The sequence below is a fragment of the Chelonoidis abingdonii genome, chromosome 3, assembly GCF_003597395.2.
Source record: "Chelonoidis abingdonii isolate Lonesome George chromosome 3, CheloAbing_2.0, whole genome shotgun sequence".
Classification (NCBI taxonomy): domain Eukaryota; kingdom Metazoa; phylum Chordata; order Testudines; family Testudinidae; genus Chelonoidis; species Chelonoidis abingdonii.
The window spans coordinates 161,078,595-161,093,635 of record NC_133771.1 but is presented as its reverse complement, the minus strand read 5'-3'; the positions used below and the strand labels follow the sequence as shown (position 1 = coordinate 161,093,635).

At 42.8% G+C, this 15,041-nt stretch overlaps 1 protein-coding gene across 1 annotated transcript in view; it reads right to left on the bottom strand.

Annotated features, from left to right (window-relative positions):
- PLB1 (phospholipase B1) overlaps positions 1 to 15,041 on the bottom strand; it is a 126,075-nt gene that overhangs the window by 28,998 nt on the left and 82,036 nt on the right. The window contains exons 34-43 of the mRNA XM_032790231.1: positions 14,607 to 14,650; positions 13,437 to 13,545; positions 7,839 to 7,890; positions 7,610 to 7,690; positions 6,286 to 6,351; positions 5,813 to 5,913; positions 4,977 to 5,058; positions 4,449 to 4,553; positions 2,318 to 2,413; positions 1,233 to 1,304 (exon numbers count right to left, since the gene is read on the bottom strand). Coding sequence (XP_032646122.1) covers positions 1,233 to 1,304; positions 2,318 to 2,413; positions 4,449 to 4,553; positions 4,977 to 5,058; positions 5,813 to 5,913; positions 6,286 to 6,351; positions 7,610 to 7,690; positions 7,839 to 7,890; positions 13,437 to 13,545; positions 14,607 to 14,650 — 808 coding nt within the window. The remainder of the gene's footprint in view (positions 1 to 1,232; positions 1,305 to 2,317; positions 2,414 to 4,448; positions 4,554 to 4,976; positions 5,059 to 5,812; positions 5,914 to 6,285; positions 6,352 to 7,609; positions 7,691 to 7,838; positions 7,891 to 13,436; positions 13,546 to 14,606; positions 14,651 to 15,041) is intronic.

The window sequence follows — 15,041 nt, the reverse complement described above, 5'->3', positions numbered from 1 at the left end:
TATTACAAGGTGACTCAGCCCTGGATATCCTAAGAAAGTGTCACAGGGGGTGAAGACAAAATGTGGAAGTGGCTTTAAAAAAGGCATGGATAAGTTTTGACTCACAGCATTTATAGTTATTCTTGGTAAGATAAAGGTAATCACCCATTTGAATGCTCCAGGGCATAAACTCATCTCTTCAGAGGCCAGGAAAGAATTCCCCAAATCCTGGCTCATTGCACAACTGTCCAGATTTGTTATTTTCACCTTCACTTAATCCATCAGCTATAGGTCATGCCCCAAAGTGTGATACTGGACCAGGTGAACAGATGGTCTGATCTGTTACAGCAGTTCGTGTTATGTTCCAAAAAATCAGCGATGCCAGTGATTTCTCTATAGGGATTTTACTACTACATAGTGGCTGAAGGCTCAAACTCATGTAATGAAGGTAGGTGAGAGAGACAGACAAACACAGATGATGGTGATGGACACATTAGAAATTCATAGATGGGTAATTGCTGTACAGGGCAAGGAGGGAAGAAACGAGTAGAATCTCCATCTATTGTCATATAGCAGCTCAAAACTCCATGAATGCACTGATCTTCTGAAACTCACAACAGAGTAGAATTTATGCATCACAAATTTTTAAGAAGTTCAGAAAAAGGGCTTGGGAAAGGGAGAGAAGCAGCTGCCCATTGTCGAAAGACGAAACTGCTGAGTTGGTATGCAATGACAAATGCATATGCTGGAGGTTGATGGAAACATGAAACTCCATAGATCCATACACCCAATGGGGGAAACTACACACACATGTACAGCATACATGCAGCCTCTTCAGTATTAGTCACTAGGGGCCAGATTTTTAAAGGCATTTAGGCATTTCAAGATGCAAATTGGTGCCTAGTGGGATTTCCCAAAACATCTAGGCACCTAATTGCCAATGAGTTCAAAGGGAAAATCCATTCTGAATCTCTTTGAAAATCTCACTAAGTGCTTATCTGTATCTTTAGGCACCTAAATATCTTAAAAAATCTGGCCAAAGATCTAAACACACATCAGCCATGTTGTTTTTGAAAGAAGGTATAAGGCCCAGAAACACCTGAAGCAGCTATTGTGCAAGAAAATATTCACATACAGTTAACAGAGAAGCAGAATTTTAGCAGACTTGTTCCAAAAATACTGGATCCTTGCCAAGAAAAGGGCATGAACCCACCCACTCCAACCCCTTGCTTCCGTAATGGTACAGTATTTACCAGAGTTGGGCAACTCAGGGTAATGTTAGCCTTGGGGTCAAAGAAGTCCGTTTTCTCCCCTACAGGCAGAAGCTGGGATAAAAAAGGGTAGGATTAGTTTTGTAGCTGTCTCCTCTCATCTTACATTTCTATAGCAATTTTAAACCCAAAGAATCCAAAGGTGCTTTACAAATTTAACTAAATTGAATAATTACATAACTCTGGATTTGCCTGTGATTGAAATGCAGCCATTTCTTTGGAGGAACATGGCAGCTGTGTTACAGAGCACAGTATCACTAGGCAGTAGTTTAGAACAGGAAGTAAAGACGCATACTATATTGCTGAGGGAATTTAGGGAGGCAGAAGTAGCTGTATTGGAATTTGACCAGAATACCAGGGCTAAGGCCTCTTGTCTAATTTTATGTCTGTTGAAACGTGGCATCAACCACGAAATGTGACAGGCAGCGAGGATAAATCTTCTATTTCTTGTCACAGTGCCAGTGAGTAAAAGGAAAACTGAGCATCGCTGCAGAGGTTCCTGGATAAAAGCTGGGGATCCTCCCTGACTACACTCCTTTTAAAAAGTGAATTTAGAATAGGTGAAAGGTTCTGGGTTGGCAGCCAGGGAGACTACAGTCCTCTGTTTCTCCACAGAACAGGTACAGCAGAGGCTCCAGCAGTACAAGCAGCACTTACACTGCCACACAAATGTGCCTCAGCCCCAACCCAGAAGGTGAGAAGGTACATCAGTCAGTCTCCATGGCCCATGCAGTCTTCAACTTCTCTTTCATGGAGACTGCCAGTTAGTGCATTCCATGGGATTTCATTCTTCTTGATGTGGACACCTGTCCAAAAGGATGTGAACTGAAACCCACCAAACTCAGTTCACCACTCAGCCAACAGATGGAAGAGACCTTTAAATTAACACTGATCTGGGCTGGATTTGAATAGGTGACCTTAATATGAATGGTCTGGGTCCCATCAACAGTGGCCTGAGACACCCAATCCCCCAATGTAAAAACTATTGCACAAAAGAGACGATTTTACAGATACTTTGAATCAGTTCTGGTTGATTAGCCTGATATACAAGTCCATGCTATCCCTACCATGGTGTTCCAGAGAGTCCTGGAGAGCTGAGACTGGGATTTCTGACTCAGATGGAAACAGTCTGGTGCAAGGAAGGAGATATCTGCACGCCCATCCTGAAAAGGAAAGTGCAAAAGACACCTGAGTGCAAGAAGTTTGGTAAGTTTATTTCTTTGGTTCACTGAAGTTGGAGCAGAGGTAGTAGCTGTATGGCATTCCCATTATATACACTCCCATGTGGAAGGCCTACTGGCATCTGGGGAGATGAAGTGGGGTACTACCAGTCAAAGTCACCAAGTACTAGCAATGGGCCAACCCCAAAAGGATAAGAACCCTAAAGTTCAGATGTTTAATGTGCTGTTCTAGCCTGGCTCTAAAAATAGCCTTCTTGTGTTCTGTGTTTTGTCTTTCTCTTTAGGATCTCCAGTGCCACAGCCACAAACTCAACTGAGATAGGACAGAATAGGTGAGCCTTTTCCTTCTCATGCATCACCACCAGCAATAAGGGTGCTACAAACCACACAGTGCTCCTCAGTGGGTTTGCTCAGATATAGCTTGGTGGAAGTTAGTACAAAAGTCCACTGATGATACACAAGAAGGAACAGAAGAAAAAGCTCCTTCTCTTGTAGCTCTCTCTTTTGCAGCGGTGTCAGTTCTGCAGGGCTAACAGGAGTAAAAAGCAGTAAGAGTTGTTTGTCACTGAAGTTAGCAGATACAAGTGAGTACACCCACACAGTCACCTTTCAGAGAAGAACTCCAGTTTATAACTGATTTTGTAATATCTGAAACAGTTTGGGTTTGGAAGTTTTAAGATATTGGTTTTCTCATGAGATTTTAGGGGTGAATAAAAGAGTTTGAATTAGATGGACTAAGGCCACAGAGTTTAGATCCAGAACTGAACTTCCTCAAGGTTTGAGGATGTTTTAATCAAGCGCTCTGGGTTGGCTCATTAGAGAAGTAAGGACCTGCTGCCAAGTTTTGGATCTGTATCTGATCTTCCACCAAGTTTGTAGCCAGGATTTTGAGTCAGCCCATTTCAAGTTTGGATATAATATGGAAAAACATCTGTTTTGGGGTTGTTTTTTTGCAAAACTGGAAGAAAATCATTTTTGAGGTCTAAACATTTTTCAGAAACAAATTGTGTCTATTATTTTTCATTTCCAAGTTTCTAGGCAGTGTCCAACCCCACAGGAAGGGCTTTTCACAAAGGCTGACCTGAATAGAAATCAAAGCCTATAATTCTGAGAGATTTTTCAGCCCAATTTTGCAGTCTCAGAAAAGGTTTGTTAGGAGAAGAAGCTGAACGTTTGCAACTTGTCACCAGTTATTTCTGGCATTTTCTGGTTCCCTCTGGCCCTATAATACCACAGCTTCTCCTGTTTGGAATTTGACCACATCTGCTTCCAGTTCCATCTGAACTCAGGAAGCGCAGATGTGGGTGAAAAAAAAACATTGAATGGTTTTCACGTTTCAGAAAAGAGTTGTGTCAGTTCTTAGATTTACTAGCTTGCTTCACTCACCATATAGACCCTGGAACCCCCTCTTACTGCCAAAGATGGGGAGAAAGGGCTGATTGCCTAAGACTACAGTTTGGACTGATTACTATGTAGATCCTTCTCTCTGCACAGGCACAGAAGAGTAAGATCATGGTCAGAAAGAGATAACAATGCTGTTAGTTAACAGTGAGGGTCATTGCCAGACAGCTTTAAGAGCTCTAACATAACTGCCAGGGCTTTCTACGCAGCTTGATTAATCAGTTTCCCCATCATTAAATGGGGATAATGACACTGATGTCCTTTGCAAAGTGCTTTGAAATCTACTGATTAAAAGCACTATATAAGAGTATAATGATAACTGTACTTTTAGCTAACATCTGCCTTTGCTGAATATCTGTGTATAGATATATTTTTACATGTAATCTTTAAATCATTTCTCAAAAGTTAAAACAGTAATCAATATAAAACTAAATTATGTAAATCCAAGTATTGGGAACTGTTCAAGGAATTCCAACAACATAATAGACACAAACCATATTATATTCATATGGGAACTTCAAGAGCACCTGGCAAACCCTGATATTTTCATATACTCCAGATGTGTAGGTGAGGACCTGCATCTAACCTAACTACTGAGAGTGACCTATGGCCATACCTGAAGAAGAGGAATCTTGGTATTTCGGAAGAAAGGCTGCAGTACTACCGTGAAATTCTCCTGGGTGTCATACCTGCCAGACTCCACTAGCTTCCGAGTGCTGTTCTGTAAGAGACAAAAAAGACCATCATCAACCCACCAACCACTTTGTCACTCTTAAATGGTGTGTAGGGCATGTAGCTGCACTTCCACCCTTGGGCTGACACAGTCAAGGATCATAGCCCTTCAGGGCACATGGCAAAACCCATCTTCTTTCCCTAGTGGCTGAAGAGGTTGAAGCATGATGGAGTGATTGTTTATGAAGGATAGAGATTGGGTGAGGAAAGTCCACTTATGGGTTTGTGTCTGGGAGAGTTTTCCTGCTGATTTTGCCACACTGATAGTTTTAATAACAACAAAGGTACCCAGAATAGTAGATGGGCAATTTTTGTACATGTAGTTATAAATTGAAACAGGCTGATTGCTGGAAAACCCTCTGCCCTGCCTCATTTGTAGGCAAAGCCACTGCAGTCATCCTGGTAGATGTACCTGGTAGGCTCTGGTAGCTTCCATCACCATCACTAGCTCTTGTGACCCTTCTGTCACTGGGAGAACACAACTACACAGATCTCTGCAGAAGAGGTTACAGAAGTAAGAAAAGCATACAGCACAAGAGCAAAGAGTGTAGATGTAAGAGACACTCATCCATAGCCATTCAGCATCCACACCACCGGGGAGCAGTGCTGGATGTCTGTATACTACCCTTTCTATAAGAGTGCCAGATGGCCTTTGCCATCTTGCACAATCTCAAGCCACAGTTTTATCTGCCCCTTTGCCCTACATGAGTGGTGCAGCTCACATAGCAGTTTGGCTACCTCTAAGTATTTCAAGGGGATCTGCACTGCACTACGTCACCCTATGTCCCATTACTTTTGGGCACCTAAGGGTATGTCTACACTGCAGCTGGGACTTGCAATTCCAGGTTGGGTAGATGTATGTGTGCTAACCCTCACCCTCCTTTATGAGATGCTAACCCTAGACTTGGGAGCCCTACCTTCTGAAACCTTAACATTAGCACAGGGAGGTCTATCCTCCTGAATCCTAGATGTAGCCAAGGGAACCCTACCCATTAATACTCTAACCATCACTAAGGGAGCTCTACCCATTATTATTCCGACCCTTGCCCAAGGAGCCCTACCCTCTGTAACCATAACCCTTGTCCAGGGAGGCATATCTATTATTACCCAAACTCTCCCCAGGGCAGCCCTACAGTATGGAACCTGAACCCTCCCCGGGTTTCCTCCATAGAGAAGTAGGGAATCAAATTTTGTCTTTTCTCCCACTGAGAGTCACCGCGGATGCCAGAGTAGGCGAAAGCTGCTTACTCAGTGAGATGTGTGGGGCACTGTACTTGGTTATCCAGAAACATGTGCCTCAAGGGGAGGAGGTCCATTACTTCAACTAGATTGACCAGAGCCCTTGGAACCTGAAAGGAGAGTCAGAGCTTTGCTTGGCAGGAGCTGGTTATGCAAATTGCAATGCCTTTATTTTAAAGCACAGAGCACAAGTGCAGCTCCCCCTTCCTGCCCTGGTTAACTACTCAACCAATCCTGCCCAATTGTTGATCTTTCCTCTCCATCTCACTTGACTGAACCCTCCCTCCTCCTGCCCTGGATTGTATGTTGGTGTCTCATTTGTCAGGCCATCTCTCAGCATTAGAGATGAAGGCAGTGTAGCCTGCATTATAGAACTCATTGGGATACATTTGGTTCAAGGGTCACCCTTTGGCTACCCCACAGCTACTACAACTGGGGAAGGAACAAGCAATGCTGACCAATGAGTTACTAAAACTACTTACTTCTGCATGTAGAATGTCGAGGGCTTCTTGAATGTGGCTGGTGAAATTTACAGCTGAATAGTAATTCTCATCGAAAAAGAAGAGAAGCAGGAGTTACAGCCAATGATAGCTCACAAATGGCTTGAGACAACAAAAAGATATTGCACTGGGCATTCATTCCCATCCCCTTTCTTCCACCATTCTAGACTGTGGTCTGTTCTTGCTCCCTTCCAGAAACCAAGTGGCTCAATTATACCATTACTCCACCCTCAAAAATAGATAGGTTGGGGACAACCTTGGCTTTTCTAGAGCTCCCTGTTGAGCTGTAGCAGATTGAGTCTATGTCCAATGGGCCCCTCATCTCTGGCTGAGGGAAAGAATCAAGCGGTAAGTGTGTTCGAATGGGGTTAGTCAAAAACTGATAAAACAGAGGCACAAATGTTTCCGGTGTGTGTCATTCTACTGCTATACATTGATATCATTAGCAGACAAGGACACACCAGCCATAAACATCTGGCAGCAGCACAGGAGCTTGGCTAGGGCTATTTAGCTGCAAGGATCCCCCCACTCTCTTGCACCCTCAGTGTGCAAATGGTAGTGAAAAGGATTGTGTACAAAAGAGACAACACCCTAGATTCAGAGCCGAGTTTAGAACTAGGTGTGAGGGGCATGAGAGGTCCCACACTCTCCTTCTGGGAGCCACAGTCTGAAGCAGCATAAAATCTCTGTAGCACTGACCATTACAGAGACTTCCGGCATGCTGTCTCCTGCCTCCACCACCACCCTGTGCCAGGACTTGTGGGGGGAGGTGAGGTGGGCGGTGTTGGACTACTTGTGGTGGCCTCACACAGTGCTGAACCAGGACAATTCTTCCCTGGTTAGCTGTGGGGCTTTTCCAGCCCCTTTATACCACCAGAGCAGAGAGGGAAGAATCCTGCCCTCTCTCCCTCTCCCCATGCCCCAGTCATGGTCAAGAAAGGCAGGCTTCTCTCTCTCTCTCTCTCTCTCTCTCTCTCTCATCTCCCCCCCCCCCACATAATGGCTGGTTCCTACCCCACAGCAAGCAAGCAGAGACCACAACAATCTTAGTCTGGGGCAGCTAACTCTGTTTAAAACTAGGCACTGCCAGCAGAGTATCTATCATTTCACAAAGACCCCCACAGTACTCTACAAAATTCACCTTGTCTGGCATATTGGGTGACCCTCATAACTCAGGGACTTCCTTTCCCCTACCTGCAACCTTGGATTTCGTAGGACGCAGAGGTTAGCTTTCCTTACACTGATGTTTTTACATCCACACCAATCAGCCTTGCTGCCATGCCAGCTTCTCAGTCCTGCTACTTACAGGGTCTTTGCAATAGTTGCACAGATCGTTAGCTCCAATTAACACAGTGATGATCTTCCAGTCAGTGTTGAAATCAATTCTCTGTGTAAAGAAAAAAAAAAGTGTAAGTTAATTATGTTCCAAACTGATTCACACACTGGGTATCTTTAGAGGCAGATCTGTCCCATGAAGCAATATCTGTTCCTTTTCATGCTGTGAGATTAAACATACTGCATTCCAGTCAACTCACCGGATCACTTTTCATTAGTTTCACCAGGGCTCTTACTTGGTCTGGTAATTTCCTGTGAAGAAGGACAATTAGTGAGCCTTAGGGGAGACCAGCATCCATAAGAAGGATATTTATCTAGATATCTATATGGCCCTGGGGCATCTCAAACTCATGAGTGAATGTATCCTCACACTATTCCTGTGAGGTAGCATTCTCCCATTTTATAGATGGGAAACCGAGATACAGACACTAAGTATCTTATCCAGATTCACATGGGAAGTTTGTGTCAGAAAGGATTTGAATTCAAATCTCAGTTCTGTCCAGTGTTTTAACCTCAAGACCATCCTTCCTTCACCTTGTTTGACTCCCTAGAGAGTAGCTGAGAAAATTTTTTTTACAGATTTTTGGAAGCTAGGTGCAGCAAACTCCTTGTCAGCTGACAGCATCTTTAGAATTGTTGGATCAGTTTATTTCTTATAGACTAAAACTGCAAGGGAGCACCAAACCCAAGGCTCTGAAAAAATCCCCTGCATTAACATTTGTATGTGCACTGAATATTTCCAAACCTACATTGACTCTAAGGAAATGTGCACAGTAACTATCAAAACAAACCTCTGATGTTCCCAGGATCACAGCTCAAAGTCAGCACTTCACAGTCTATTAGGTGCAAAGCAATGGTTCCAAAGCTTTTTCGGCCCTGATGAAAACTGAAGTATCCAGGCCACTCTGGAGGGGGCTAACAAGACAGCCTTGTAATAGCCAGGCTAGATCTATAAAAAGCTTTGCTATGGATTCTAGGTTACCTACACTAAACTGCTGGACCTCATTTAGCTGTTCTATCCTCACATTGATCCTCTAATATGCACAGAATCTGAATGGAAAACTTTGACCTTGCAGCAGCTTCATGGTATTGGAATGAGCTACACCTCTCTCTGGGCCCTTGCTAGAAATACTTTACCGACTGTACATCATTTCATGATGTACATCTGCTGATACTAATGAGCCTGACACACATATGATTTACATAGTAATTGGAACTTTGCTTTCCTTTGCCTTATGGCATAGATCATAGGAGCAAGAGGTATTACCCCTCATCCCGCAATCTGACACATAGCTCTCACTAAGGGTTTGTCTACACAACAAGTTAGTGCATGGCTAGCAGTGGTGTAAATCTGCAGTGCACTAGCTTGCCATGCACTATCGGAACATGTGGACGCTGCTACTGCAGACTAACCGTTCCATAATGTGAGCTTGACGTAATCCCATCAACCAACCACAAGTGGTCAGGAGTCAGGAACTCCCTTTTACATTTCATTCCGGAAGATGGCACTTTCATTCACACAGCACTGCCCGCCTGCCCGCCCCAACATTAAGATAGGATTCAAGGTTGACAGAAAGGGGAAACCACCATCTAATGAATCACCAATGTCCCTTCTGCAGCAGTTTGGGTTTACCATGGAGCACTACCTTTCAAGCATTGACCCAGCCTAGCTGATAAGATGTGACAAGATCACTGCTTCAGAAAATGTCCTACCAGCACTTCCACCCTTGGGTCTAGGCCACATTTAAATCTAGATTTTCAGAGATGGGCTGGAGGTGGGGGAGGTGTATTAACTCATTACTTCACTTATTCTCCCCTTCCATGACTCATTCTTGTTCTTAAACTTTTAGTTTCATTTTTCAAGTAAAATTTGAGATGTCCTCTAAGGCTTCAATTCAGCAAAGCACTTAAGCATGTCTCTTATGTTAAGTGTATACTTAAGTGTTTTGGCTGAATAGGGATGGACTACAGAATGTGCTTAGAGTCAAGCACATGCTTAACTGCTGTTGCCTGATAAGCACCTAAGAAGGTATCTCCTTTCCCACATATCTAGGCATGGCACAATTCAATTTTTATTTTTTTATAATTTCAACAGACAATATTAATGTTTATTTTTAAGCTTTTTTTCTATTTTTATCCATTTAAATTTTCACAGTTGTGCAAAATTATGGGGTTTAAGTTTTTTTTTTATATTTATCTATTTAAATTTTCCCGGTTGCAGGAGATTATAGGGGGAATAAAAATCAGGCAATGTGGGGACAGACAATAATTAAAGACAGTAGATGATGATTAAAAATTAAAGCTTTATAAATTTAAAGCACCATCACATCAAAATGTACAAAGTAAATATCTTAAATCAAACACTAATAAGTTATTAAGCAACATTTTTTTGTACTTTATGAAACGGAAATTTCAATTATCGATAGAAATTTTTTCATTGGTTTGTGCTTGCGCAGTGAAAGCAATGTGCACTGGCATTTACTGATAAAAATCTATTTCCTCCAAGCCTACACACATCCAACAAGTTCATTAAAATCAACCTTTTCAGAAGTGGCCACTGATTTTTAGCCACTCAGCCTGAGACAACTTTGAGCCTGATTTTCAGAACTGATGAGTACCCATCACTGCACTGGATATCAGCACATGGCTCAGCACCTCTGGAAAGCAGGCTCAAGATGGGCACCCAAAAACTGAGGCACACCAAATAATTCAATTTCGAAACTCTCGCCCTTAGCTCTCATTTACAGGTCATCTTTTTACCTCTGGATGACAGGAAGAGAAATCTCTTTGGCTCAAAGAATGAACCCTTAGCTGCATTACAAATACAGAGCCACATATTTGAACCAGGAGAAACTATTCCATCCTCTTTATGTCCAATGCCATGAAATCAGTGAACTATATGGAGATAAACTTATCTCCTCAGATAAAGCTATAAATAAAGTGTGATAGAAATGAACTCTACTAAGGGTGCCAATGAGAGTTCAGGGACATTACCATAGTGTCTGTTTATACAGAAAACAAACTCATGCTTTCCCTCACTGTCATAGGCCTTCCACATGAGGAGATGGTGGGAAAGGGCAAGTACTGGTGGGTGGGGCGAGGCTGGGCAGTCAGGGAATCAGAAGGAGTCTGTGAGCGTTGTTTTCTTCATCCCCTGCTGAACATTTATAAAAGTAAAATTATTGCTGGGAAAGCTGAGTAGCAAAACTTCCTATCTCTGCCCAATCCAGGTCCTCTGGTGTGGCAGGTGGAAAGAGGAGAAGTTCACCTCCTCACACCGGTGATCCAGCAAGTGTACAAGAACTCACCTGTTTCTTGGGATTTGTACAAGAGTTTGCATTTTGCAGTATAAGTACATGGGAAGTACTTAGTACCTGTTCAGTTTCTCCACCTTAGTATCTGATTTTACGCTATGGACCTAACTCACACCTGCTGTAAGAGTATGCAGCTCAACTGTCTGCATAGACTCATAGACTTTAAGGTCAGAAGGGACCATCGTGATCATCTATTCTTCAATGACTATTAAGTTGCACCCTCTTGTATCAGATCTGAATTTGGGTCAGATACTTAGCTGCAAATTCAACTTCCAAATGAAGCAGTCTCTGTAGCTTACTCAGATTTGCCCCCATCTTGAATTTCACAGGAAGCTAGAGATGGTCATTAACATCAGTTGCAAATAGTTTTTCACTTATCTAAAGGTCCAGAGTATGTTCTCAGAAAGGTTCTGGCTTGAGAGCCCTGGAAAATTAAGTTCTTTATTCATCCACCCACAGTTACTTCACTGGTAGTGCAGGCTTCGACCGTTTGGTCTCAGCCATGAACTAAAGGGACCGCACATCCAGAGGGGAAAAGGTAGCTCAGATTCCATAACTTTGGCACTCTTGGCATCCCAGTTGAAACTGCCCACAAGGGTCCAATTAGCGCCAGCTGTACTGATGGCCTTTGTCATGTGGACAACTGTCCCCTAGGGACTAGACTGACATATCATGATGCTCAATTCAAATGGGATACCAGACAGACATCTGATGGAAAAGACATGATTGCTACTGACCTGTATTCACACTGGTGACCTAGAACTGAAAGATTCTGTTATTCTGTTTCCAGTCCCCTGTGGTAATCAGCCAACCTGATGTACCTTTTGTACCAAATAAAGTAGGGACAGATGATTTAATTGCTATCTGATTTTTATGCTGTAAGATCAGCCCAGGATATTAGATTCCTAAACCCTGCAGGAGTTTCCTGTTCACACAGGGAGTCACTTCATTTGGAAATAAAAATGAATCCATTACAGAATGAAAATCCCTCCTTTTGCAGGGCTAGGGAGCAGAGGGAGATGTTTCATAGCATTTAGCCAATGACTCCCATTTTGTCAGCGAATATTAGGGTGAGTCAGAAATCATTCTTTCAATCGGCAGGAGAAATCACTCCTGAAACATTAAAACAATATCTTGATCACTGATAAAACCTTAGCAGTCATCACTTAGGGAGAGAGCAAGTGTTGGAGCTCTCTTGGTTTCCAGATTTAGCTGCCAAGTGGAGCTGCTGGGGAAACAGAGGATATTTTTTTTAAAATAAGAGAGAAAGACTGAAACAAAAGTCTTTATAGCTCTACCAGTCACCAAAGTCAAATACAAGCACAATCAGCCAGAAATCCTGCCCAAACGGTGGCTGTGCCCAAGTCTGCAGCCAGCTGCTTAATTATTTAAATATATAATTAAGCCTCCCATCCTGCCCCATCATCTCCCCATCAGAAGCTGAGACTTCTAAGATGTGCACTTGGATTCTCTTCCTAGAGAGGATAACACCAGGAATTAAGTATGCAGCCACCTTCCATGAGACTGCTTTTCCCAAGTATGGCTGAAGGCAAAGGGACATATTCAAACTGCATGAGGCTGCTACTACATTGAAATCAAAGTAATTGCAGCCACTTACACCAGGTCTAAAACTGGCCTAGAGCCTGTGCCTGGCTGTCACCTGTCCTCATCTCTTCATAAGCCTCTAGCAGCCTGATTGGTTGCTTGGTATTTTTGCTGTTTCTCTCCGCCACTCCTCCCCATCCTTCCAAATGTTTGAGGCTTTAATCATGGAAGATTTCATGCATTCTCTCTAGCTGCTCATTGCAAATTCAACACACTTTCACTTTCTACCCTACACAGAACACTTCCTAAAAGCCCTTCGTACCCCAACGTTTAACTTATACAAGACCAAACAATTTCTGCATCTTCTCGCTCCTGGGGCACATATGAACAACAGTTCAGTTCCTGTAATGGCTTTTCCAGCAAAGCTGTGTCCCAAGGACAGCTGCTGCCCTGACTTGCTTTTATGGACAATGTGCTGAACTGTGCAACTCCACCTGTGGACTAAGGTAAGGTCACCATACTCACTTTTGCTAGTAAACGGTGATCCCAGGTCTCGAGAAGTCAAAGGCTAATGCACTAACCCACTCCTCCCTTCAATCTGTATTCCCAGCTGTACTGCTTCTTTCATTGTTCAATGAAGCTCTCCTTTGGGACAAGGTATTTCCACTGGTGTGTTTACCATTGTTGTGATCCAAGAGGTCCTGTCACATGCTTCATTATATCACATGGCTTTCTTATGAAAATCAAGTGAGCCATTCAGTTTATGTTCAATACAGCAGAAGCTGTGGAGCATGAGCCAGGCTCCAACTTGAAGTACCTGCCAGACTGGTTTTGCTCGCTATTAAGCGCACGTTATATCAGCACGAGACACATCAAAGGAAGTTATATGAAGCAGCCACATCCCTGCATTCCAAAGGGGGGAGGGGGAAATCATCTTACTCAGCCACTGCTCCAGGAACTGCCTGATTGAGAAAGGCATTCGGCTCACTTGCTCCCCCTATGCCAGTCGAGTAACCTGTGAGGTTAAGGTTGAACTCCCGAAGGATATCTGAAGAAGGAAGAGGATAATGAGAAGGGAGTGACCCCACTTGCTCATCACAGAGGAGAGAAGACTAGTATACACCATGCCCCCCCTTGATTCTCGGTTTGTGTTAGGAGACGGCTGCCGCTTGTTCTCCACTTACCTTGCTGTGCCCAACCAAGGGAAGCAGAATATTGGGCACTACTGTTGCTCAAAAATAAAAAAATAAAAACCACCACAAACACCCTTGTGTCTGTGAGGGCAAAGAATGTGTTGCTAGTCAAAACAAAGAAAGTCACAATTATATTAAGGGTTCCATTTATCAATTGCTTATAAAGGATTAATAAATTGCTTTATTTTAAATAAATAACTTTAAAGGGATTAATAAAAAGTTTTAATAAATGATTAATCAATTTTAGTGTGCCATAAATCAATACATGATTTATAACCATGGTTTATAACTTTCTAGGACTCCTACTGATGTGCTTATAACCATCTATTATATACTTACTATAAAGGTCTGTCATATGCTTATAACACAGATTAGCCCTTTATAAATGAAACCTTAATATAATGCGTAATTCAAAAAAATGTGCTGAAACTTCACAGCCAGATGTAGCGGGTGCCAAACTACCAATCTCAGTTTTGAGAATAGTTGTGAAGTTGATTGACAGGAAAGTTTCACAATTCCCAGCAGTGTAGACACGCAGACATTCAGCAACAGTCACTTAAAATATCCGGTCTTGGCAAACATCCCTGTCTGGAAAGGGATTTGCTAGAGCATTTGCAGAAATCTAACACAAACAGGGCACAAAAACAGTCACAGCAAGCTTATTTAAAAAAAATCAAATTAATATTCACTGAGGCTTTTTTGCAGCCGCCTTGCAGCTTCACAGATGAGGCAGCCCAGAGGATCAATTAAAACATGGGCCATTCCCACGAATGTCCAGTCTTGTGAATTACCCCAACAGAGATTTAAAAATGTTAAGAGAAGTTCACAGTAAGTTTGCTGCCCACATCGTAGTCATGGTGTACCAATCAGTCCATTCTCTCCCTTGAATCTTGGCAACAGCAAAGCTTCTACTTACTAGGCAGGGTTGTTACATTCTTTAACGAAGCATCCCCTCCAATACTGCAATTGGAAAGAGAAGCAAAGACTAAGTCATTAATCTTTTAGCACTGCTCAGACAATAAGGTGATAGATGCAAGTACCTAAGACAGATTTCCTGTTCTTGCATGGAGGATATGAAGGATCCATGACACTTGGAAACTAGAGGTGTTTCACAACTGGGTGGAAGGATCCAGATCTAAGTGCTTGTCTAAGGGCTTGAGTGAGATTTTTGGCAGCATTGATGCTGTCAGAAGGTTTCATGTGTGGGTTTTGCAGCTGAGGCCTGGTCTACACTACACGTTTAAAGCGATTTTAGCAGTGTTAAACCGATTTAACGCTGTACCCGTCCACACTACAAGGCCCTTTATATCGATATAAAGGGCTCTTTAAATCGGTTTCTGTACTCCTCCCC